This window comes from Melampsora larici-populina (assembly GCF_000204055.1).
Source record: "Melampsora larici-populina 98AG31 unplaced genomic scaffold MELLAscaffold_53, whole genome shotgun sequence".
Taxonomy (NCBI): Eukaryota; Fungi; Basidiomycota; class Pucciniomycetes; order Pucciniales; family Melampsoraceae; genus Melampsora; species Melampsora laricis-populina.
Genome location: NW_006768817.1, coordinates 193109 through 220060, shown reverse-complemented (window position 1 = coordinate 220060; position 26952 = coordinate 193109). Strand labels below are relative to the sequence as shown.

The 26952-nt window shown below is 40.4% G+C and overlaps 4 protein-coding genes across 4 annotated transcripts; 2 read left to right on the top strand and 2 right to left on the bottom strand.

Annotated features, from left to right (window-relative positions):
- Positions 1 to 8427: 8427 nt before the first annotated feature.
- Positions 8428 to 9298, bottom strand: MELLADRAFT_67395 (uncharacterized protein; the record flags this gene model as incomplete). Its single annotated transcript, XM_007415677.1, has 5 exons — positions 8428 to 8576; positions 8653 to 8712; positions 8825 to 8962; positions 9022 to 9093; positions 9199 to 9298. 5 exons carry the CDS (start codon positions 9296 to 9298, stop codon positions 8428 to 8430), a joined length of 519 nt encoding a protein of 172 aa, XP_007415739.1.
- A 1701-nt stretch (positions 9299 to 10999) lies between these two features.
- MELLADRAFT_73090 (uncharacterized protein) lies at positions 11000 to 13426 on the top strand (the record flags this gene model as incomplete). The annotated part of the gene is made up of 5 exons (XM_007415776.1): positions 11000 to 11344; positions 11441 to 11737; positions 11807 to 12142; positions 12238 to 12396; positions 12456 to 13426. The coding sequence occupies 3 exons, from the start codon at positions 12116 to 12118 to the stop codon at positions 13158 to 13160; spliced, it is 891 nt and encodes a 296-aa protein (XP_007415838.1).
- Positions 13427 to 13882: 456 nt separating this feature from the next.
- MELLADRAFT_111372 (uncharacterized protein) lies at positions 13883 to 16378 on the bottom strand (the record flags this gene model as incomplete). The annotated part of the gene is made up of 4 exons (XM_007415676.1): positions 13883 to 14012; positions 14092 to 14169; positions 15687 to 16044; positions 16111 to 16378. The coding sequence occupies 4 exons, from the start codon at positions 16376 to 16378 to the stop codon at positions 13883 to 13885; spliced, it is 834 nt and encodes a 277-aa protein (XP_007415738.1).
- An 8348-nt stretch (positions 16379 to 24726) lies between these two features.
- Positions 24727 to 25808, top strand: MELLADRAFT_57497 (uncharacterized protein; the record flags this gene model as incomplete). The annotated part of the gene is made up of 5 exons (XM_007415777.1): positions 24727 to 24806; positions 24892 to 24904; positions 24994 to 25201; positions 25278 to 25440; positions 25520 to 25808. 2 exons carry the CDS (start codon positions 25075 to 25077, stop codon positions 25316 to 25318), a joined length of 168 nt encoding a protein of 55 aa, XP_007415839.1.
- Between the last annotated feature and the right edge of the window lie 1144 nt (positions 25809 to 26952).

Sequence of the window (26952 nt, the reverse complement as noted above, 5' to 3'; positions counted from 1 at the left end):
ACCAATCAATTCTAAGATGATGATGCTGTGTAATATTGAATAGAGGCTGTGTATTTGCTCTCCAATGAATCATTCAACTACCTTTTCATTTGATTCCATCAGCTTGATTATCAATCATGGTTGTTTGATCTCATAACCATCTTCCTTAATCCAAAAATCGAAAATCGAAAATTTCGACCTGTAACAACCCATAATTCACACTGATACAGCCACTACATATCCCATAATACATCTTCACTTCCTCTTTACCTCGCTGTCTCGTTTTCGCTCGATCGATCTCGATCTCGATCTTTCCTTCCAACACTCTTCACTTCATCAATCTGTAAGTCATCTCATCCACCTTTCATTTACAATATTATCTTCAAAACTACCAAACTAACCAACATGATCTCTAAACACCACTAATCATATGTATTTAAGTTTTCATTTTCACTCGTTTCTCCTTTCTTTTCATTCAATTGAATATTAATTTGTACTTAATGAACCTCTCTTCTAATAAATGTTTCTATTCTTTTCTTTTGTTTTCTCTTGCTTTTGTTTGTTCAAATGAATAAAAATAAAACTAAAACTAAAATTTAAATAAGTGTTTCAAAAATAAAATATGGTTTTAATATATAAAAAGAGCTTCTGTCTTGAGATTTGTTTGTTTGTATATCTTTCTTATGAGTTGTTTGAATTAAACCATGAAACATTGAATGTCAAATCTAAAACTATGTGTACTATATAAAAAAATTGGTTTTTGACTTTTAAAATGAAATAAAAAATAAAAATTGATAACAATAAAATTAAATGAATTATAAAATTAATTTAATATATGTTAGATTGTGAAGTTATGATGTAATTAATATGTAATAATAAATCCTGCTCAATAATGATTATCAATAATTTAAATTTTGATTTTTTTTTGATTGATACCATGATCTGCGCACCACACCGTCGTAATGATGGATCTTTTGTCATTGAAAGAGAAGGAATTGTGGCACTAGCCGGAAAGATTCACCCAACTTCTATGTTACTTCAACTCAATTCCGTGCGTACCATCTCATCCGATCTCATGCCAAACTGCTCAGCTACAGATACAACAAACACTGAACCGCTACAACTCCTTCATCATCGACTAGGCCACCCAAATTTTGCTTATTTGAGGCAGATGATTAAGGGGGATGTAGTCTTGGGGTTACCAATTTCTCTGTCAAAGCTTGTTTTACCTCTTTCACTGCCTTGCAATTCATGTGATTTATCTAAAGGTCATCGCCAACCTCATTCATATACACGCACCAGATCCCTACATCCATTAGACAATATTCATGTCGATTTAAGTGGAATCATGAGGACACCATCACTGTGTCAATCACTCTATTTCATACTCTTTACCGACGACCACACTTCATACCGACACATAACGGGTCTTAAGTCCAAGGAGAAGGAAGAGGTCCATAATGCCATTCACACCTACCTTAGCCTTGTTGAACGACAGTGCGACAGAAAGGTAAAATGTCTGACGCTTGACGGTGGTGGGGAATTCCTGAATGACGTTTTGTTACCATAATGCCAACGTGAAGGCATTTATCTTCGAGTGACAGCAGCATACACTCCCAAAGAAAATGGTGTTGCAGAACGCTCAATGAGCACTATTGTTTCAAAAGGAAGAGCTATGATGATCCAAGCTAACTTACCTATTCGCTTCTGGATGGAGTCGGTGAAAAATGCAGTTTTCTTAAACAACCGAACAATAACTACTACTCTTCCCAAGAACATGACCCCGTTTCAGATGTGGTATGGTCGCCAACCAGACGTTTCTCACATCAAAGCATTCGGATGCCTAACTTATGTATTAATTCGAAAGCCTGAACGGGAATCCAAGTACGGTCCAACAACAGAGCACGGTGTCTTAGTTGGTCACACCGAGCACAACCACAACTATCGAGTCTTCATGTTAAATGATTCAAAGATCGAAATTACCCATGATGCATCTTTTCGAGAAGATGTGTACCCTTTCTCCAACCTTCCCACCTTTGACATATCGCATCTGACGGCTGATGAGGAAGAAGTCACCCAGTTACAAATTAATCCAACGCCAGTTATTGCTCCTGTTGATGATGATCCTATGCCTCAACAACAAATTGTAACCATTCAACATCAAGTGGATCAGCACAAGGAGGAACCTTCAACTCAACCGCGACGTTCGGGTAGGACAATTAGACCGCCGGATCGTTTTGTGCCGAATTCAAACATGGCTTTTTGGGAAGGTGATGGTTTTGTTGAACGAGGAGACGTATGTGCTTATGCTTTCGCCGCAGAATCAACAGTTAGATTAGTCACAGAACCTGGAAGCTATAAACAGGCAATGAAAAGTGCAAGTCGCGAAGATTGGTTAAAAGCTTGTACCAAAGAAATGGATAACATGTCTCGAAAAGGGGTATGGAAACTTGTTGATCGACCTAAGGATGCACCTGTGGTAGGATCGCGATGGCATTTCAAAGTTAAGAATCACTCTGATGGCTCGGTACGAAAACACAAAGCAAGAATAGTTGCTAAAGGCTTCACTCAAACCTTCGGAGTCGATTATGAACAAACGTACGCTCCCACTGGAAAGCCAGCATCTTATCGCATTTTGGTTGCAATAGCCGCCTATTTCGGGTGGGAAATCCACTCCATGGATGCTGTCGCAGCTTTCCTTAACTCACCTCTCAAGGAAACTGTCTACATGGAGCAACCCGAAGGGTATGCTTCACTTGATGACGATAAAGTTTGTCTATTGTTGCAAGCCTTGTATGGTTTAAAGCAATCTGCTCATGAATGGAATGAGGAATTCCGTGAAAAACTGATCAAAGCAGGATTCCTACAAGCAGAAGGCGACAAATGTGTCTACATCCGACAACGATCCAAAGTCGATATCATCATCTTTTATCTCCACGTGGACGATATGGCAATCACCGGCCCTATTGACTGCATTCTCATCTTTAAACAAGAAATCAGCAAGTTTTGGGAAATGGATGACTTAGGTGTCGCAACCTGTGTTGTGGGAATCGAAACGATCAGGTTTTCAAAGCATCATTACGCAATTCACCAAAGATCAATGACTGAATCTCTCCTTCTACAATTCGAATTGTCAGACTGCAAGCCAGTTTCAACGCCGGTGCAAGGAGGATTAAAACTTTTAAAATCAACCGATGAAGAGATAGCTGAATTTCAAAAACTAAACTTGCCTTACCGATCAGGGGTTGGAAGCCTGATGTACATTTCTCAGTGCACCAGGCCGGATATCGCTTATGCAGTAGGGGTATTGTCACAACACCTCGACACGCCCTGCCAACGTCATTGGGACGCTTTTCGCCATGTTTTGAAATACTTACGTGGAACAATCCACCTTGGCATTCACTATCAATCTGAAGATAATCGTCTGTTTCAAATGAAATCTAGTTGGAACGTACCTTTCACCAACGTCGATTCTGATTGGGCGGGGTGCAAAAATACTTGGCGATCAACTACGGGTTATCTTACCACTTTGTTCGGGGGGGCAATCTCTTGGCGATCACGACTACAACAGACGGTGGCTTTATCTTCGACGGAGGCTGAGTATAGGGCGACTACTGAAGCTGGACAAGAAGTTCAATGGCTAAGAAACTTGCTTAGGGATGTTGGTTTTGAATGGAATGGACCGGTTAGCATTAACTGTGACAATCTTGGTGCAATTGACCTGTCTTCGAATGTGGTAAATCACGGGAGGACTAAGCACATTGACATTGAACATCACTGGATACGAGAACAGGTGAAGCAAAACAGAATTACATTAACTTATTGCAACTCTGAAGATATGACGGCGGATTTATTGACAAAACCATTACATGCTGGACCCTTCTGGGAGCATATGAAAGGTATAGGTTTGAAGAAGTGTTCTTAGCGTGTCTTGATTGAGGGGGTGTGTTAAAAGACAATCAAGACTGTAGTTTCGAAATGTAGTTTGGTTAGATGCAAAGTGCTTTAGATATGTTTTTCGTTCTCAGATTACTTTTTTATTTCTCAACAAGTTTGATGAACATCAATCCCAATATGTTTTCTCAAGAATTCTCTCTTATATGTAGTTGACTGTGTTTCTCGACTTTGTCTCTCTTTCCTTATCTGTTGGAAAGAGAGTAAGTCTTTCACTTGAATTTTTGTATTTCATCATAATACTGATATCATTCGATGTAGAACTTCCTTTAGATCAACTCTTATAAACTCTTGAGTTTACTTATTTGTTTCTCATTTCATCTTTACCTCCCAAACCTTTAGGTACAAATTCATCTGGTTTTTCTGTTACGTTTCATTAGTCTAACTTGTCTTTCTTTTTCATTATCTCTATCTTTATCTATTCTAGGTTAGCAAAGGTCTGCATACCTGAGCTTGTTGGAGAAGAGTGCTAATACGCTGCACTACATTTATAGGTTAGTTGATTAGTAATTAATAATATGATATCTGTTGGAAAGAGAAACTTCCTTTAGATCAACTATTATAAACTCTTGAGTTTACTTATTTGTTTCTCATTTCATCTTTACCTCCCAAACCTTTAGGTTAGCAAAGGTCTGCATACCTGAGCTTGTTGGAGAAGAGTGCTAATACGCTGCACTACATTTATAGGTCTTACGGTCTTCTTAGCCATTTACAGTTTTTCCTTATGAAAAATCTGAATTAGAGGGATCATACATGACAGACCGCCCTCAGAATTTCAGCTTTTTTCTAGGTTTTTCTGCCACAAGGCATGTCTCACTGCAAAGATTAAACAACTTCCCTTCAATTGAGCATGGGAAAATGATTACAAGTAACCAGTAAAATTGGCGATAAAGCATTGATCATTGCACACCTGACCCACAGAGCCCACACTATGTATGTGCAGTAGCATGGGTAAATTGGGAGCTATCATGTACATACAGAAATGCTCAGATACTGGCTCTTGTGGATGAGTAGACCATATGTAATACCTTCTGTAACTTTTTTTAGTTTGACAAAGGCATTCCAAAAATTGACTATATATACCTCTGTAGCCACTAAGGCAATACTCTGGACGCCATTTGATAGTAACAGAGAGGGTGTTACATGAAGTTTAATCAATGTACACACCAAAGCTATGAGTCAGTGTATGAAGTCAAATTTTGACATGCCATTGGTAAAGAGAAAAAAAAACCGATGGTCTAACGAATGGCCGACTCATACAGATGGGTCAATATATGAGGCATCTCTGTATGTACATGATAGCTCCCATTTTACCCATGTTTCTGCACATACATAGTGTGGGCTCTGTGGGTCAGGTGTGCAATGATCAATGCTTTATCAATTCTACTTCTAATCATTTCCCCATGCTCAATTGAAGGGAAGTTGTTTAATATTTGCAGTGGGCTGTTTCTGTCATCTGCTTGTTAGAGTTTCACAAAAGAATCACTGATTGACATGTATGTGTAACTTTGAATTGATTCATTTCACAATATCACACTGATTGTTTTATCTTCTTTACATGTTTCAATCTGTAGATCACATGATTTTATAGCATCCACAGCAGTGCCTGGATTTTAGGGGGTCCCAAACAGACCCCCAAGAGCAATTCTCTAACATAGGGGGTCTGAAAAAGGGTGTGTGTGCAGCAGAGCACTTAAATGTACAGAAAACACTTGATTGAGGTGTTTTGGTATGCTTGTACCCAACAGTATCAAACCACACATCCACTTGAGGACCCCGTCAGTGGCATATTCAATGCCAGTACTGGGTTGCATGTGACATCAAGACTCTTGATTGACCCCCTAAATCTAGAGACTCTTGACGTCCCACCTTGCATTTTACAGGGTCCGCTGAAGTGAATTTTGACAATGTTGCCACCCGTATTGTTGAGAGACCACATGGTAAGGGCTCCGCTGCTGATGCTCTTATAGCATGTTTGTAACAATTTCAAACCCAGGTTCAAACCTGATGTATTGTTTCTGTTTTCATTCATCAACTAACTGATGGAGCACTTCTGACTTCTTCTCTATTAATCCAAGATTTACTAATACAATCCTGGAAGAATGTGAGTATCCTCAAGGTTTGCCAGACTCCGGAGGTGATTCAAAGTTAAGTTTCTGGATCAATCTTGTCCCTGCTCTGACAGGTACATCAGATTGTGTTACTGCTTTATATCACCATGCTAATAAATCAAGCCTCAGAAACTGATAAGTGTGAACCTTGATACTTAGTATCTTGAGCCAAAGACCCATTCATCCAACAAACAAAGACCCTATGGGGTGGCTAGCAGTACATAAAACAATCAACATAAAACAATTCAAGAATTAAGACTAAAAACAATGTAAGAAAAGAGACTTTTATAATGAAACACACAAACAATAGTTATGCATGTATATATAAGATAAACCAATCATAGGCTTTTTGAATGACTATTTCAATTTTTCTGCAGCTGAAATACAACATTTTTTATGTCAATAGACATTTTTTTTAAAAATTTGACAATTGGCCAGTAAAGGGATATGATTGTTAAACCAGGTTAGTAAGGGAGGGCTTTGAAACTCAATTGCTCTTAATAAGTAAAACTCTTGATGAACTGAATTGGAAATATCAAGGAAATGATGAAAGGTAAAGAGAAAAATTGATGAATGAAACAAAAAAGGTAAACTAGCAATGATGTCATTTTACCACTGAGGTGAATAAAAAACTAGAAAACCAACCCATTAATCTCATCAAACTTTACACAGTACCTATCAGTATAATTTTCAAATCAGTAAATAACAAGTGACCTACAACTATAAGCACCATATAAATCTGGTTTGAGTAGTTCCATTCCAATCATTGACCTACTTTGAACTTTTGTTTTGATTTTACAATAGGTGATCAATATGTGCAATAGGTTTGGCAGAAGCAGAAGTATACTAAATCTTTTTTGTTTCTCATTCAGTGGACAGTGGCTGTTTTTCACAGCCTTTGCGGAATCATACATAGACGGCTCTGTGGCCTTCAGATGTTCTTTTCTTCTTTAGTTATGATTATTTGATCTCAGCAGGTACATATAAATAATCATTGCAGAACCTGGTATATGGAAGATCTATTAGTTAGAAGACTAGATTTCAGAGCATAAATCCAGGATCACTGACATATCTATCTATACATAAAAAGATCAAATGGTGTGGTCATCACCGCCAACATATTTACCTCGGATTGAAAAATCCGAGGTATTATCGGATTACCAACCTCCAACAGAAGCTGTCCGAGGTTTTGATCCGAGGCAATTCCCAGCGCAGAAGATTACCTCGGACAAAAACCTCGGACAGACCTTGTCCGAGGTTTTACCTCCGATGATGCCTCGGATTCCGCAACCCGAGGCATCTATGTTGGCAGTGCATGAATACCAAAGAGTTCAACATGCTTTATCAAAGGGAAGCCAGGGATTTCACGGGCCTTCAAAGATGAGGGTATTTTTATTGCAGATTGGAAAGAGAATTCTAGGATGGATACTGTGGTAAATGCTGCTAGATTTCAATGTAGAGCTGACGGAAAGTGTTGAATTCAGTGAAAAAATGGGTTGAAGCAAGTTTATATATAAAAGTTAAAATAATCTTTGAAGGTTTTTTCAGTTTTGGGGATATGAATGTTAACCTCTTGGTCCTTTTAGTGTGTCTAATTGTGCCATGGGAAGATATAGGATCAAACAGATATATTTACAAATTATCAATGTCACATCACTCCACAGTAATTTTCAAGTGAAATGCAAAATTGTATTAGAATCACAGCTGATCAGTACAGATTTAAGAGTGCTTTGTCTTTGAATTGGGATTTATATTTTGTTGTAAATACAGATTTGAGTGGGATTGTATATAATATCTTCAAAAATCTTGGATAGGATTTCAGCTGCTAGATGGGATTCTGCTGAGGATCTTTTAGGTCATCTTCTTACTTTAGCAAGCAATTCTAGTAGGAAAGTTAATGAAACTACCTCAACTCTTGAGGGGTCACTGTTTTTTCAAGTTTTTTGGGGGGGTTTTGGAGTATCAATATAATTTCATTTTGTTAGGGTTTGATGATTTTGTCTCTCCTCATTGTGCACATGTTTTGGTGGGTGGGTAGAAGTTTTGTTGTATCAACCTTTTTGCCTATCTTCATCGCAGGCACCGGTGATCGCAAGAAGAGAAATGAACACCTGATGTCATAATATTGGTCGGGGGAAGCCTTGTCTACGTGTCCTCATGAAAGTACTCAACAGAACAAGCCAAAAGTGTGTTTCTCCTGTTTGATATAGTATCAATCAGAGTCACCCATCCTCTGGAGCGCGTGATACCATTGGGGCTGGGATTGTGACCAAAATGAGTTCAGCGTTGTGATATCTGAGACTCTACGATGATGGATTGAGCTTTGATTGAAAAATCCCGTGATGGAAAGACAAGACGGTGAAGGCGTATATGACTAACAGTGTCATGCGCCTGATGTGCTTGGCTCGGAATGTTCAATGCTTAAAGCGAAGATCCTGTAACCGTCTTTTTTCCACAGGTGGGCGCTGCCCGTACCCGTAGGATGCTTCCAAGTAACTTGAAAGTTATTCGGTTCGTATTTAGTTGTTTTGACTATGATGAGATAGAAGAGAAATCAAGATTCTTTGAGATTCTCGAAATTAGATTTTAGAATCGATTTATGGCTTACTATTGTAGTCTTCACCTTTAAACCCCGTGAACTCCCCTTCGGCCACCCTGTCAGGAAAACCTGGTGTTAACACACATAGTCATTGATCAGAAAGATTCGAGGAATTATCAAAAAACTCATGTGCTCAGTCGTGAGTTTCACCGTCTTTACATGTTTGCCATTCGGAACTCACCGCCCAGTTGTATAGTATTCCGATTTATGTGGACTCTGGGTGTTTCTGCAAAGATATCACTCAGGTCATCTCCTGGGACGGGTGATTCGGTTACGCGCTTGAAAAACTCATTTGCAACCTTCCGCGCAGCGGTCAAATCTGTCAACCTGACGATTTAGCGTAAGATATAGGATTATACAGCATCTATCCGAACACACCTGCTTCGAGTTCTGAAAACCAGGACACGGAGGAAAAATTTGCGGACAGCGAAAGATCGTCAACAGATATCCCTTGAGCATTCTAAACAAAGCGCAATAAGGATAGTAGTGTGATCTCGAGTGCACACTGGTGCTCTAGAATGAGATGCAGATCGCAGAGCACGCATCAGAGCTTACCGAGTCCCCTCCCTGTTGATGACGACATCAAGTTAAACATTGGCAAGCAGAGGAGGGCGGTCAAAAGAGACATTTGAAATAATCTGCCTAGACGTGGCATAATGAGGACTAACGCAGGATGTGATTTAGACTATTTATAGCTGAAATTTAAATCGCCGAGGAACAATAAGCACGATCACTGCCTTCTATGAAATGGGTGGGTCTTTTATATCGGGATCATTGATTTGCTGGTGAAGTAACTGCTACATGACTCCGAATGTAGCCTCTTGAGAAAGTCCACCCTTTCCACTTCCGCGCGGATTTTTTCCGCGCTACGCGCAGGGTTCGATTTTTTGGAGATCACCCCGCCAGGAAGGACCTTCGAATCAGTTTTGATCGATAAGATTTGTCGAATTCGCTGTATGTACGCTAGACTGGGCGCGGTGGCCATCCTAGCGTAGATGGTCCGGCGTCACCATTGTCTAGCCTGATAATTAAACGCTCGTTGAGCTCGGGATTCGTCGCCAAAGGGGGTTTCTTACATGCATCAGTCCCATAACTAGGAGTATTGGAAAGGTGTGTAATGAGCTCCATGCAAGCCCAACAGATGACAGAACCCGAACGCGAGGCATCAGACGAGTTTTATTCAAGATCAGAGCGGCGTTATTTCTAGAAAAGCCTGGCACGTGCGAGGTCCGTCGTTACGTGTCAATGGGTGATGAATGTTGTGCCGTAAGACACATCAATATGTGGGAATCGACACGCATGAAGGCATTGAAGCACATAGTCTAAGCTGACTTATCAAAATCTCTCCCGTGCCTCACAAGTGAAGTAGTCCCCAGCTCGTGTTCGTGAGGAGCAGGAGAGACTTTGATAACTTTACACCAACACACGTGGCAGCTTTTTCAGGTCAACAAGCATCAGAAAGATTTCCAAGTGTATCAGTTAGTACATTGATAAGCACGATCGGTGATGTGGAAGTCGGAGTGGTGCTTGGGTGGCCTTGCTCTGTGACTCTACATTATGCTTCCCTTGAAGTATGTAACAGTACGTGCTAATCCTCTGACTGCATGAAACACCCAGCAAAGCAGGTCCGGTCAGATAGCTCATACCACTGCAAGAAGTGTTGTGTCTACCAACAGTGCAGGACGTGAGGAACCACCTCTGGTGTAGTAACAACTCAAACATTTGTCCTCCTCTATCTCTTTGTTCAGCATCTGATGGGAGAGCAAACGAAGGGTTGTGCAAATCGCGAGTCGCTCTGCTCGCGCGAGTGATACATGTGTGCGCAGGGGCGCAGCCAGTTGGTAATATGATAATATGATTACAGATGGACACATCCGTACAAACATCCCACAATGATTTATCCCACACTCATCGTCCTTATCCCACACTCATTGTCATCGGTGATCATCATACTCCTTCAAGCCCGATGCGAAACGCACCAACGCAGCACCTCGGACCAGCGTAGACGGCGTACGCCGATAATCAATGACAGCCGAGGTTAATCGGCGTAAAATTCCTGCCCCTGCCGCCGAGTCCGGCTACATACTTGGTATGACCACTGAACGATGTGACTTGCGGAACTAACAAGGCAAACACACCAAAGTTTTACTCGTTTCCTAGACAAATCGAGCCACGATTGGACACACGATTGGACACACTTGGAAGAGGATGAGCATTTAATTTGCCGGTGCACCAAGGTCACATCGGCGGTAGGACTTCATTGTATTCAGCACCTTGGCCATGGCTTTTCCTTCTTCACAGCATCCTTATAAACCACATGATAAGTCAGCCCGTATCATAACATCCATCCTTTTGTATTGATACGTTTATCCATTGTGTTTCATCACCTTCACACCTTAACTCACCTCCTTTACTTACATAGTCACGTTTATCATTCATCATTAATCAAGCACCCTGTGAGGCTATATTATATAATTTTCTACTGATATTATATTGCATTTTATTTCTTATACGTTTATGCCACCGGTAGGACCTCCAATTCACTTGAATCCCATCAAGCAAAACCTACCTTTACCTATCCCCGTACCGCGTCAAGAAACCGGCCAGTACTGTGTATCCAATAGCTGCAAACACCCTCGTCCCCATAGCACCACTTACTACCAGCCCAAGGGAACGTTTCGATTTCCGTCAATCGGCATACGTGTGGGTACCGGTCACTTTCCCTCATACTAATTCTTGTATCATATTGTTGATATAGTATCTCCCTCCTATCCGATGACCATTGTGAATGTTCTAGTGCCGATTCGATAATACCTACTATTGGCAATACAACGCCCAAGAGTACAAGCTAGAGGTTCTACGTCATAACCACACCATGGCCAACATCACGTTAATTGACCCAACCATCACCTCACAGCAATCACAAACCTCACCAACAACACAACCGCGAACCATCTCACAGTCTCGCGCAAAGTCCTCCAGACGGCCACCTAAACACCGACCAGAAGATATGTGCCGAGGTCGCGATGGCCAGACGGCCGAAGGACACACTGTGCGCAAGAACGCTGGTTGCGCCATTGATGCGTGTTCAAAGGTATGTCATGTATAACTTCTTACCCACCACCTTTGATCGATCGCCCTGCTGACAAACTGGACATGTAAGTGTTGTGTGGCGTTCCTTCCACAGGGGATTTTCTGTGGCAAGCACGAGTCGATGGCAAAGACTAAAGCTAAGAAACTGAATAACCAAGCAGCCCAGCCGGTTTTGTCTCAGTCGCCCTTGACTAACAACAATACAACTCCCAGCGGTGCCGGGACCAATGCCACTGCGCGTTTAACTCAAGCTGGTCGAAGCTTTTACCGCGAACTCAGTTCACCCGAGTATGCCAAGTTCCGAAGCATCTCAATCCAGAAACAAGCCGAAGAACGTCTCCTTCAAGACCGAATGAAAATTGCCTGAAAGAATGTATCCATGTTTGTTTGGTCTTCTCTCGACAAGGTATCTACTCATTACTCCAATATCTTTCTTTTACATGTCTTCCTTCCGAGCAGTGACTTGACTTATAAATCATAATCATGTTGTACCTACCATAGGACCATACTTCCAAGTGTAGTTTTTGGCGAGTACCTGCCCCTCAATGGCCATTGTTGGCACTTCAGGAAAGCAAAGTCTTCACCGCGCTTGTGAAAAATCAGCTTGGAGAAGACTGGAATGGCACGTTCCAAGTTTGGAACATAGAAGAACAACTATGGGTCAGTAGGTCTTGTTTTTGCTTCTCCCTTGTTTCCAAACTCACCCGACTTTCACTCAGATGAACATTCAGGAAACCACCGTGGAATTATATCAGGAAGATCATCGTAAAATCCTTATAATATTTCCTGGTATCTCCACTTACCAATGCAAAGACCTTGATCGCCACAAAGCCTCTATTGACCAAATGTCCGATCACACTGCAATGGACATCTCGCGATTCATCACCCACCCCTCAAATCATCACACACCACCTTCCGTCCCATCAATGACAGGATTATTGTCATCCACTGGAGCCAATACGCGTGGACCTGGATCGAATACCAATCCACTGGTGCTTGACACTCCGCCTGCTAATAACGACACACCTAATCCACCAAACTTTAACAGCCCTGATACACCACCGTCTCCTAATTCATCACTTCCTGCACCTGAGGAAGCACTCACTCCAGTTGTGAACGGCGCTTGGCCGGATGGCGTAAGAATGACCCAAATGTTGCGATTTTTAGAACTCACTACAGGTCCCGAACCGTTACGTATCAAACAAGGTTGGGAGCGGGTTTTTGGCAGCAGATACACGTATATGGCTTCTACTGTTTCGCATTACAGAAGATGGTTATCAACCATAGGTCATCAGGAATTGTCTGCATATGTTGAAAGAGGTGGTCATCGCAGTGTTAAGGAAGGTAAAGTGTTCTTTTGCGAGGCATGGAAGCAACTTGATCGCCGTATTACCAGTAGCTCTCGTCGATCAAAGCGTTGTTGATTAGTTATCACTTATTTTCTTCACATTCACTTTCTACCTTTCTCCTCTTGATGCTTCACATACTATCGTTAATCATGTTGTCCAAATTATTAAGCCTACTTCCACTCATATTCAGTCTATTTTTCATTTATTATTGTATATATTCCATTGTATATATTGTATGTACAAATTTTGACCAATGTGCATAATTGTCAAATATTTCAGTAATTTTAATAAAGACTTTGGCCCTGTCCGTAACATATGAGGATATCATTCTAATAAACGTCTGCTTACTTAGTGAATGTAATTTGGTCATGAAATACAACACTCGTGAACTGTGAACAGTGGCATTATTTGCCTTTTTAATCTGAAGTTGATAACTCATGAACCGATCAAGCTCTTTCCTGCCCCGATCACTCCTATCACTTTACATTTTATTTGACAAATATGTAGTGATAAGCATAGGATTTAGGCCCTCTAATGATAATTAGAGGGACAATTGATGGAACCAGATAGGAGTTGTGGTTAATCATAACTAATCTGACATAAATAGGCAAATTATGCAACAGAAGCCAAATACACAAATAAACAAAATGGCATTAAAACCCAGGAACACTAAACCAACTTCGAACAAAAAGTGATAGATTACACAGGCTATGTCAAATTATTATAGAAGGAAATAATTCATTATAATGATAATATAATTTCATAACAGAGAAACGCAAGTCTCAATCTTACATTACTCATTTCAATCTTATGTTTCCAAGATGTTCACACAGCTCATTACAATCATGTTGTTCAGGAAATAGTACGAACGCGCGGTTGACAATATCTGCCATAGCTGAGCTTTCGCGGCTGTGATATGGGGTGGAGCTATACCAGTTGATGATTCATCAATTATGTATAATATTGGAGACGAAAATATGAAACATTATTAAATATTTTGGCTTACTTTTTGGTAAAGCATACGACATTGCTTAGCCTCCCATGCTCATCGCAATCCAGGTTGGAAATCACAGTTTTGCTGTCACTGAGATCGTACACATAATGTATGAAAGCTTGAATTATTTTAGTCCACGGTTGATATTCCATTGGCAGGTTGTTGAAGTTGTCTTTCAGCACATATCAATGACTAAACTGATCAGTTATGCCCTCACATACACTACGCCAAATTGCAAATTTACCGTGGAGTTTAGAAAACTGAGTAGACATAGAAAATTATAGAGAAGCTGGCAAGGGTCAGAAAAATATGGAAAAATAATGGTAGGGACCTTTGATGCATTCCAATTGTCTGTCATATTTTTCCATATTTTTATTACCACAATGGATATAACATTACACAAGATATAATATGTTCTGGGCAAAAAATATAAAAACCAACACACAAAGATATTGAGTAGTCTGGGAGAGAGACAGAAATACACAAAAATATGCATATTGTTCCTATAGTTGAGAGCTTCGATTTGCATATTTTTTGTATTTTTAGTGTCAAAGCTGTTGATTGTACTAACAAAAAACCTCCAAGATTCTCAGATTACAACCTGTAACAGATGTTGGAGGGCATAAGTTGAATTCTACAATCCCTTATATCTTTTGCAATTCTGGATCAAAACACTTGATAATTAGTTCATTAAGAAGCCATGGAAAGCATTGGAGTGTTATGTTAACACATCAAATCTGTAGCTCCACTACAAAAAAAGTTATTTGTCTTTGAAACAATTTCCTATATAGCCACGTAGATATTCTTTGGACTTAGACACATATTTGCTGTCTCAATGAAAGATATAGTCACAGAGTTTCGCTTTCCAATGAACTGAAAATCAAGTGGTTTGACCAAGAATTGACCAAGATATAAGGGATTGTTGAACTCAAATTATGCCCTCCAATATCTGTTACAGGCCGTAATCTGACAATCCTGGAGGTTTTTTGTTAGTACAATCAACAATTTTCACACTAAAAATACAAAAAATATGTGAATCAAAGCTCTCAACCATAGGAACAATATGCATATTTTTGTGTATTTTTGTCTCTCTCCCAGACTGCTCAATATCTTTGTGTGTTGGGTTTTATATTTTCTGCCCAGAAGATATTATATTTTGTGTAGTGTTATATGCATTGTGGTTATAAAAATATGAAAAAATATGACAGACAACTGGAATGCATCAAAGGTCCCTTCCATTTTTTTCATATTTTTCTGACCCTTGCCGGCTTCTCTATAATTTTCTATGTCAACTCAATTTTCTCAACTCCACGGTAAATTTGCAGTTTGGCGTGGTGATAACATCCATCTAGGTTCATCATCATAAGTAGAACCCGTCGACTGCAATGTATGTACGGGCTGAATCTAATAAAGGTGTAAAATAAAATGATAAGGACAATGTCAAGTGAAATAGTAACAGTCTTGCAAACCAGAGGGCATATCCACTCACCGACAAAGATAAGCACTCATGGTGCCATTTCTGGTGTATAGCATTCATTCTATCGCTATGATCTCTTCTCTTAATGAAGAACATTCGTTTGAATTCTTTCAACGCCATTGCGGCGTACCGGTTGCTGTGCGCGCGGTCAAAACAATGTGGTCGACCTTGTGAAGGCAGTTCGCCCCATGATGAATGAAACTTGAGGAATCGGAGTCCTTTAACGTCACTCTCGCGGTGATGTACATATATCTTACGCACTATCCATTCACTGCCAATATACCTAGGCACTAATTGATACCCGCTGTAAGTGACTTGGTCTTCGAGGTAGTTAACAACCTCATATTGATCATAAAATGTAAACAGTGAGTTAGGATCTATTAAGTTTTCCAATACTCGGTAGAGAGTTCCTTCTTCTTTACGCCCTAAATCTTCTATAAGTTCAAAGTACGGAACCGGGTTTTCAGCGCCTGAGGTTGTGTTATATTCTATGCACAAATATAGACAATAATTTAGTATGCGACACATACAAAGTGTGATAAACAAACAATTACCTGCAGATATATCCATGGAACTCAAGCTATGTAAGCTATCATCAACACACTCCACAGCATGATGTTCGATCAAGTGTTTGCCAGGTTTGCCAGTGGAGGATGAAATCAAACTGAGATCGCCCTGGCCAGGATTTGCACGGTCAACAGAGTCGTCGGAGATTGTGTGATCGGTGGAACGATCTTCTTCATGAAGGTTTGAAAAACTACGATCGTTGAGGACTGGTAAAACACCGGAGTCTACTGTGCTAACATTCGGTGAAACAGACATTGCGGAATTAGGAATGGTGAAGGGAGGAGCTTCAAAAGCGGCTTTGCACTTTTAGTTTAAGATACATCTCACACATTATGATGAACGTGTGGACATAGACAACCTGTGACATCACACTTATACGACGTATAACCGCGGTATTTGATGCGAAGTGACCAAACCTATGACAGATGAATCGTGGCATTTTCACGATAGTGAGTGCTAAATTTGGTTTGTAGCAGGTAAGTGATTGATGATTATGGGCAATTGTTTATGATAAACATTCTAACCATTATGATCGTTTGTGTTGTGGCAACGTCTCCACTCACTCAAGCAAAGGAGCGCAGATTTCAAAGATAGGCGGAGTAAAAAGGAATGAAATCTGTAATATATAAGTATTACAGGTTAATAGAATTAAATATTCGATAACATTATTTACCAATAAAAATAGAGATTAAGACGCGCAAGGGTAGTTAGTACTGCGAAGGACAGGCACGTAGGTTCTAAGTAAGCAAAGGAGCCAAAATTACAAAGGTAGTTGTTGTAAAAAATTTGAACTTCATAATAATATAAGTGTCACAGTATATTATCAGAATTCAATATTCGATGTCAATATTTACCAACAAAAATAGATATTAAGATGTGGAAGGGTATTACTGCGAAATAGTGGGACTCTTGACTAGATGCCAATCACGTAGGTTAGTTACTGATAGGAGACGACACATACTCAATATTACCAACAAAAGTAACATTAGAACGTTTTTCTATCTTTTCAACTAGGTCAGTGTTATGTATAAATATCATTTCCTCTAAAAAAAAATTGTATCTTGTAGGGTGCATGGTTCTGCACATTGAGTCGAATTTCCCAAACCATGAGTTTGCAATTTCGCCTGCGGAGGTGTTGAACAACCAAGAACCCGAGGTTTTCTTGAGCTCTGGGAAAAGGTTGGGATCGTTGTTAGTACGACAGGCAGTATGGGTTTCTTTGTGCGACTTGATGTGGAAAGCATCAACCGGGAGGAGGGTATCACGAAAAGCAGCTGCATCTGTGGGGTTTGATTGTATGTGCGAATACAGTCCACAGGCGTTGTCGTAGAATATTACCTGCGGCATCTCCTGAGGAAATACTTCTCGGATGAAGTCCTGTGGCGAGTGTAGTTTTGAAAGAATAATTATATGTTATGTACGTTTACTGTATTTATTTATAATATTATCAAATAATGTAAATAGCACACACCTTTACTTTAGGGACTGTTTCAGATCTGTAGAAAGTTTTGCGAGCAATTATGACTCCGCAAGGTGCTACCATGAGCTGCTCATTGTGGGTGCGACCTCGAGAGAGTAACAAGCGGGGAGTTGTGTCGTTTTCGCCGCCGTCACAAGCCCCTTCGTGTTCGCGTTCTTCCACATCGCCATACATCAAATCTTCTTCTGAAAGTTCCACCTCGCCTGTTTTGGCCGAGACCATAAGGCTAGGGTCCATGTTGATACTAGTATTAGGGCGAATGGTACGTTTGTGTAGTCCAAATAAAGAAGAGTTCCTTTCGACAAAAGCTTTGTGAGCTGCAATGTGATCAGTGTCATTGCAGGTTGCAGTTCCAGGGCGTACGGCTTTTAGGCACGGCTGGGCTTGACAAATCCCTTTTAATAGGGCGGTGTGAGTTGGGCAATAACGCACATTTGTCTTTGCCAGATGTTCACTGCAGTAGTTTTCAGCGCTGCCAGGGTTGAAGTGTTTGATTTGATCAGGTGAGGCGCTACAGCACCAGTGTCCAACGGTGATTCCATCGGTGACCATTGCGCGCAAGACTATCAAAAATATCAGTATATTGTATACACGTGTTTGATGATCATAAACGTTTACACTTACTCTTGGCTTTTCCGGTGTTTGGAATGGGGACAATGTGGGTGCAGGTGGAGCAGGTATGCCCAGCAAAGGGTGTACCTTCATGTCTCAGCCATTCAATGTGCTGTTCCATAGCAGGATGAAATCGCCGATCGTCAGCTCCCTTAGCAAAACCTTTCAGGCGAATTCCTTGCATTCTATAGACGCGCAATAGCCGGTGGATGTCAAGGGCGAGAGAGCAAACATTCGGAGATAACCATCGTGTGTATCTTGAGCTTTTGAAGTCATTGCTATAGGTCTTCTTCTTGTTGGCGTGTGTTTGGTTGTATGATATGACAAGATTTTGTACAGATACGCTTGGTGAATATGGAAGAAAATGGTATATAGGTCAGTTTTCAACACTTATACCAGTATGAAATTTAACAATTTGCTTACGCGCCGTGACCCTGTAGTTGGTTGAAGTATAAGGCGAGCTGATGTGACATGAAATAGTGTTGAGACACATGGAAATGTTTGGTGGGCTGTCCTTTGGCGTCAGTATAATATTGACGTATATCATTGTTTCGGAAGTAGCATGGTGTGTAAGTCGTTCTGCATGCTGCAAAAATTATTGATGAATAAACTAGGAAATCAAGATGAACACAAGGGTAACTGGACTCACTGCGACAGTAAGTAGTCATATACTGTATTGTTTTGATGCCGGCGATGTCAAATAGATATCCGTATTTAATTTCACGATCCATGAGGAGGTTCAAAGAGCTGTCTTTGTTGGGTGGGCATTGAGTACAATAAGTGTTGGGTGGCAAGAAGGTGTGTTCTGTAATTATACGTCGAGTGATGGCGCGAGGTGGCTTGGCAATTCCGCTAAGTTTAAAGTTGTTAGTATTGTACCAGCAGTCGGGTAAATCAATGTAGGTCAAATTCCACAATCGACTCCACATTGCAATGGTTTGCTTGTGATCGAGACAGTGTACAAGAAACTCAATGGGCGCTTGGTTGGGGGAAGGGCGGAGAACTCCGTTTGATCTCTTCAAAAAGTCGGCAGCCAATGTTGCAAATATTGACAATTGGCTCAAGGTCAAGGTGTCGTGGATATCTGGGTACCACGTGGCCAGATATTGCAATAGGTCTTTAACCAGCATGATTTCCGGGCCGTTTGTTAAACTGCAATACGGGATGGTGATTACGGGACGGGATGGTGAGAGACCAACGGATTGATAACGAAGATAAAAAATAGCGAAGAGTTGAAATGGACGCAGCGGTTTTGCGTTGCTAAGTGGATATCAAATAGTCAACCTGATGTGCACGTCCTGCGCACGTCGACTCTGCTTTCGGACGTGTGAAACTTGTCTTATACAAATTGGACTAATTGGGAAGGTGTCGCTCGCGCAAGTCGAGCGGCTTGTGGATTGCACAACCCTTCGAATATTCTGTCTGCGTGCATCGTCAGACACAAACGGTGTACGGGTAGTTCATCAACCACCGGTGTACAGTGCATCAAACGGTGTACAGCGGTCACGTGATTTTCCGCTACCCGGGAATCAAAAATCCCCGCGGAAAATCAATTAATTTCTGTAGTGGATGGAAGGGTGATGCCTCATTTTTGATTAGTTTCCTCATTTGAAATGACTTTCTACGCTCGCCTCGGTTTATTTTGACCATCCATCCATCTCATTCGAATATTCTCTGAGGCTTAACCTCAATTCAAAAATTGTGGAAACTTTCGAAAGGTTTCATAGGTTTTACAAAATTGTTGATTTCAAAAAGACGAAAATCGAAACGAAGGATGACAAATGATTCAGTGAAGGACCTAAAAATTGAGCACAGTCGAACTTTTAAAAATCCGTCTACCATCATCTACTAAATCTAAAAAACGATTACAAAGGGAAAGGATAATTTTGAAAAGGAAATTTTAATGATTTGAGCTGGGTTCAACCTTCACAACATCTTCTTCCCTGGAGTTTCACAAATTATTTCTTGATGCTATGAAAGGTGCATTTGAAAAGAACCAAATGACGAGAAGAGAAAGAAAGATCAAAGACTCGAATGTTGAGACGAGCGTAAGAAAAAAAACGAGTCAAAGTTATACTAAACAGAAGAAGAGCATAAAAACCAAAAAAAGACGAAAGAAGTAGTAAAGTTACAAGGCTTTAAAAATCAAAGGGAAACAAATGGAAATCATATTGAGTGTTAAAGTCCAATAGCAGATGGTGATTCATCAACTTCATCCACGATACAAAGTTTTCCGAGTGTTTGACTTAAATCCAGTAGAGGAGATTTACGTTTCTTTTGAACATGTTGAAAGAGGTTGAGGTGGGATAGTCTATAGTGAGGATTTTCAATATTGAGAAATTGAGGCGATCTTATCGAACGTGTGTTGGAATGAGATGAGTAATGAGCTGGAATATTTTCTTGTTCGAAAGATCGTACACGTTTATGGTTCATGAGGAGAGAGTGATATGGTCTCCAGTAGGATGGGTGACATATGTTGATATGCGAGAATATTTCACTTCTAGTATGATGTCCTTCTGTGTGTGATGATGTCATGGTTGGATTTGACAATGGCATCCTGTCGATGAGGTTTGGTTGGAGGGATGAATCCACATTCACGGGACTGTTAAAGGTGATAAAAGGCAATAATGTAGGAAGAGGATTGCTGCTCAAACGTCGAGTTTTTGCACACCTCTCACGTTGAGGCTGTTGATGATTTGAAGTAAGAATTTGGTCATCCAAGGAGCATCTACGTTTCCTGTTGGAAAGGTTAGGAGGTGCAGTTGAGGGCATGATGCGGGGAGCGGTGGATGGCTTAGGTTGCTTATAATTGAGATGGTGGTTTAAGGTGTAAAAACCAAGGTTCGCCTCGTTGAGTTTGTTTCGAAAGGCTTTGCAGACGTCGTCAGTAGGGAGGCAGGGTGAGAGATATAGCTTCTCTTTTGAATGAAAAAGCCGATACAAATGTTTGATTAGATTAAGTAAGAGTGGTCGTCTGCGTTTGAAAGGGTTGAATAGACAAAAAGGGAGTCAATCACCAATGGCAATGTTGGAGAGGGGCTATGGAGGAGTTCAAGTTGAAGTAGATCAGGGTCTTACTTTGAATGTCGAGTGCAAGAGGTGATTGATGGTAGTTCCTGAGATGATGAGGTCTCATGAGGCAGCTTAAGAATGGTGTGTATGAGACGACCCTTGCGATGAATGTTGAGGATATATTGGTGAGATCTATGAGATGATGTGAAATGAAACGAAACAACCCCTGAAATCGAATCTGAAAGACGCTCCCTGGGGATCAGTGTGTGGGAATTCAACGGCTCGATAGGGACAGCAAGACTCTGAGAGATGTAGAAGTTATCGTGACTCCAAATGATCTGGCGCTGACGTTGATCCAAGAAAGTTCAAATGAAGGTACGATATGAACTTCATTCAGCATCCGGTGGGAGGTTGGAGTTGATGATCCACCGGTGTGATGATCAGCATCAGTTCCCCAGACTTGTATATGCTCTGATACATTGTCTTGAGAATTGTAGGAACTTGAAACATATCAAAATTAGAATCAGGAATTGTATGACCAAAGAGCTCCAGACACAAATCTCGTCTCAAAATCCGTCGTGCAGACTTACATAATTCAGAGTTTCATTCGGGGAATTCTCAACAGAGGTATCATAGGTTGAATGCAAAGCTGTCCTTGAAATCGGGCCATCTTTGATTTGAAGTTTTGAATACTGTGCCCCGATACTGTGAGCCTTGGGGAAAGCTTCGAGGGCGTGGCAAACACGCTCGTGAGGGGCTTTGCTAAGCATACATACTCGTGATCAAGCTTAGAGGAAAGGCAACGTATGCGATTGCGAGGGAATTGCTCAGGATCGCTCAGCTTTGTCATTTTGACTATTTTGTCATTACAAAAGGTTCGTCCAAAATGTTGGGGGCTTTCTTACAGCCATTCCGAGAATCATCGGTAGTTTATGGTCAGTTGTGAGCGTTGACAGGTTTTGTCCGAATGTCCAAAACTTTGGACAAAACCGTTTTGTTTGTGACATATACCGTGGGAAACTGTCATGTTTGGTGACATATCTCTGTGCCAAACCATACTGTCACATGTTGGTGTCATATGTCAAACTCTGTTGTCCGAGAAGCCCGCTTCTTCTGTCGAAGCTTCGCTTCTTTGACAGAAACGGATGCTTTTCTACATATGTACCCTCCTGTTCCCTCTCATCCTGATATCCCCGTTCCTCCAATTCCCCCCTGCGCCTCTGCCACTGTCGTTTCCACCACTTTCAAATCCGTCATCGTTGTTTCCATCACTTCCAAATCTTTCATCGTCAGTTTTTTGCTTTTCATACTATCACTTCACGTACCCACCCTAGCTCATCGCAAGTTTTTGTTTTAGGATGCCGGTGAATCTTTACAGCCCGGACATCAAGCTGGTCGTAGTTCGAATGGTATTGCGCGGACTACGATTCCACGAGATTGTCCAAACCCTTGGAGTTGATGTCTCCCTCACTTCGGTCCGGCGGTGGTTCAATCTCTACCAAACCACCCGCGCAGTAATCACCAACCCTGCCGACCATATGCAGTGTGGCGCTCCAACCGCTTTAGGGCCGCCAGAACGCGAGTTCGTGCTGGAATCTCTGCGCCACGATCCGACCCTCTACCTTGACGAGCTCCAAGGCAAACTCTTTGACACCCACGGGGTTCGTGTCAGTATCCAAACTCTGTCTACTGAGCTACGGGATCGCCTTCTTTGGACTCTGAAGAAGGCACGGACTGTGCATGCAAACCAATCGGAGATTGCGCGAGGGGCTTACATTGAAGCAATCCACAACATTGATCCTCGATGCTTGGTGTTCACAGGTAAGTCAGTTTTCATTGATCACTTATGTCTTATAATTGATGAACGGACCTGGTATGCTCTTTGGGATTTCAGATGAAACCGCCATCAGCAGACGTCGTCTCTATCGTGAATTTGCTAGAGCGCCGCTTGGTGAACGAACCAGTAGGCTCAAGAGGCCCACTAATGCCACTCGCTGGTCAGTCTTACCCGCAATCTCCCTGGATGGAATCCTCGCTGTTCAAATCAAGAGGGGTGGTTACAATCGTTTGGATTTTGAAGATTTTGTTGAACACAATTTAGTAAGCTTTTGATCCACTAGTGTGCGCATAATATCACTCTGATACTGACCTACTCCAACGCCCTCACAGTTACCTGCAATGAATCCGTGGCCTCAGCGCAACAGTGTCCTAGTTTTGGACAACGCTCCAATTCACCACGGAGGAAACGTGGCCGCCCTTTGTGCGGCACGTGGTGTGCGACTCATCTATCTTCCTCCTTACAGCCCAGACTTCAACCCAATTGAAAAGGGTTTTTCGCCTCTCAAGGCTCGATTGCGGCGAACTCAAGAGATGCAGAACTGTTTGAATGCGGAAGAAGAGGAGGCAAGAATGTTTATAACTTGTATGGAGTTATTCACTCCTGACTTATGCAATTCTCTCTTTCGAGGTGCTAGCTATTTATAATATAGATGTCGCATGTCATGTTTTGCTTAATCATTTGTCTTGATGAATATCACAAAAGATGATTTGTCCAAGTTTCTCATTTTCAATATCATATAATCATATAAGTTAAAGGTAAACCGTGTTTGGCGGCAAAACCTGATTAAACTCCCAATCCCTACTACCAATTTCCAGGTTTACACGTTCACCACCCTTAAACTGATTTCCACGCGCCTCCCCCCAGATTTGTTCCTCACTGCCCTCATCAAATTGATTCTTCACCACTTATAAATCTTCACACTATCCTCCCACTTGCTGCATATCAGACCACCCAAGCCAAGTAGTTATCAATCAATCCATTTGAACAAATTCATCAAAACTTTCAGCAGAACAAATCTACTTCAACTTCAAACTCAAGCTCCAATGAACTTCATTCAGACTCATTCAACTTGACTAATTTTGTATCAAAACCAACTTCAAATCAAATTGAACACACTTCATAAACAACTTAAGAGATCATCCAATCTTACTAACCACCATACAAATAGTTCACAATTCAATGATAACTACATTTACTAACTCTTGATCGGATATGGTTCAATTTATCGGATCAAATTTTTTTGTGGAGTTTAAATGGAAAATAAGTTTATTCAGCTTAGTTCAATGAAACATCCGTGATGGTCAGTTTTAACATTGACTTACCAAGACTGGTTTTTGCTAAATGATTTTGATGATATACTTGAAAGGGCTAGAAATTTTGGAGTTGAACAACAAATCCTCACTGGAGATCGTCTTTCAGGTTCTACTACAGTTGTTGAACTTTCTTATCAACATTGTTTACCTTTTTCATTCCTTTCTCTATATTCCATTCAATATCATTGATTTGATTTGATTTAGTTTTTTAGTTTTCAAATCCAAATGAGTGGTCAAAAAGTCTGAAAAGCTCAAAAGCTGGAAATAACGTTGAAAGGAAACATCTGAAATCACACCGCAAATTTCCTTTCTACTCAACTTGGATATATGATTTGTTCAATATATCATCAAAATCATCAAAAACACTATCAAACCTATCATCAACAAAATTTCATAACTCATAACCCAATTGAATCATCTCATGGTGTGAGTAAGATTCCAATCAATCAATTTACTAATCAATTCGAACTGACCATCTCTTCACTTTGGCTTTCCTTTCGTTTGCTCTCAGTCCTTATACTAAGGTGGGAATAGTACCGACTCTCTTATTGTCATCTTTCTCAATCAATTGAGATTCCAATACTGATATCACTGTTTTTGTGATTCAAAACAGTCCGGAAGAGCTGCTCTCCATCAATCAACCTATGTCTGCACTTGCATCGATCTCTAAGGTCTTCTGATCAAAGTGTTTCTGATGAACACCTCCCACTTCCCTTGGACCAATCATGCTTCGATTCATCAACCTGAAGAGTTGATTCAGTCTGATCAAGAATTAGAAACTTCCAAACAGAAAGTATTATCTATAGGAGAATGGGGTTCAGGTGATTATTCAACAACACCATCAAGAGGTTTCATTGCTGCAATTGATCTTGAACTTTTTTGTTTTGTTTTGAATAGATTACAATCGATTATTGCATTCTTCTAAAGAAGTTCAATGATGTCTTGCCAAGGCTACACCCTTGATTTTATTTGATCTCGGGTTCACTTCATCCCAACAAAGTCCATATTTGGCACCACTCCTCATTCCAACCTATCTCCAGAACAATCTTCTCAAGTGAACGTAAGTCAAACTGATCATGAATAGGATTTCTTGAAAGATTCTCAATTAAGTTGACTGACTTCCTCTTTTGTGTTTCTAGGATTTCTACACTTGGAATTCGAAACTGGCACAAACGATCAGAGCACGAAAAAACCAATCAACTCTTACATTGATCTGCGACTTTTGTATCAAATTCGATTTTAGATCGAGTAGATTCTGTGGACTCGAATTGGTTTCTAAAACTCAGGTGATCAAGGTGAATCAATTGGATCATTTAATTGAATTATCTAGCATTTCTTTTTCAAAATCGAAATCAAAATCAACGGAATTTGATATCAATTTTGAAATCTCTGCGTTTTTGGCTTTAACTACTACTCATAAACTGATTGAAGAATTGATCAGCACTGAATGGTCAAATGGTTATCAATAATTTACGTCTCTAGCTCTTTGAAGAATCGATAATTATGTATTTAATCTGACTAGGTTTGCGGCTTCTTTAGCTTTCATTAAATTACAAATCACTGCTACTGAAAAAGTTAGTGACAGACCTTTAGATGATGATGATCTCCCTACACTTAGAAAAATAGTTAGGATATTAATTGGTGGATCCCATTCAAATTGTCCAGATGCTTTAGGATTTACTGTTGAAGGATTGGCTTTGGTTAGTGAAAAAGGGTGTAGTAGAAAACTTTTAATTTTGAATCAAGATTGTATGTTAAAGAGGTTTCATGAAGCAATTTCTCAAAAAGCTGCAAATCAAAATCAAGATGGTCAAATGTGGATACTTCAATTGCTTATGGATTTTCAACAATCACAAAAAACTTCTTATTGTTTAAAGAAACTCAATCAGAAGAAGATCAAGTCACTGAAATATTACGTAAATTAGCAACTCATCAGAACCAGTCTAAACAAAACAAAATAGATGAAATTGATCAAGATGATTTGTTTGTAATAGAAGATGAAGAAGTTTATTGGATCTCTAATTTGGTCTTTAAAAATCATGTCTCAATGGAATTAGTGGGAAAATTCAGTAAATCTGGAAGTCACAAAGTTTGTAGATTGACTGGTACAATTTCATTAAATTTGTTTGAAATACATTGACCAAGACTGATAATCAAGGCAGCTGAAATGATTCAGGTCAATTCATTCTTTGTAGCAGAGAATGATGTTTGCACATACATGAGTTGTAAAGCACAAGAGCAATCTTAGTCATATCAAATAAAAAAATGAAGATCTATTTTTTTGCATTTACTTCCAATTTACTTTGCTTGCCTTCAGTGTGAACAACATAGGGGTTGAGTTTCACGTTGAAAAAGTGTGACATGACTTGGTGAGAACACAGTGTCCCTGAGGGGTTTTGTGTTGGTAAAAATGTTCCAGTAAATGGGAGTCCATGAGACACAAATTCAAAAATTTAGAGTCCATGTGTGAAGATCAAGGAGTTGTCAAGGGAGATGTTATCACAAGACAAAGCAAACATATGAAAGGTAATCATGTGGCTACTGCTTCAAGGGCTGTAAGATCAGTCATACA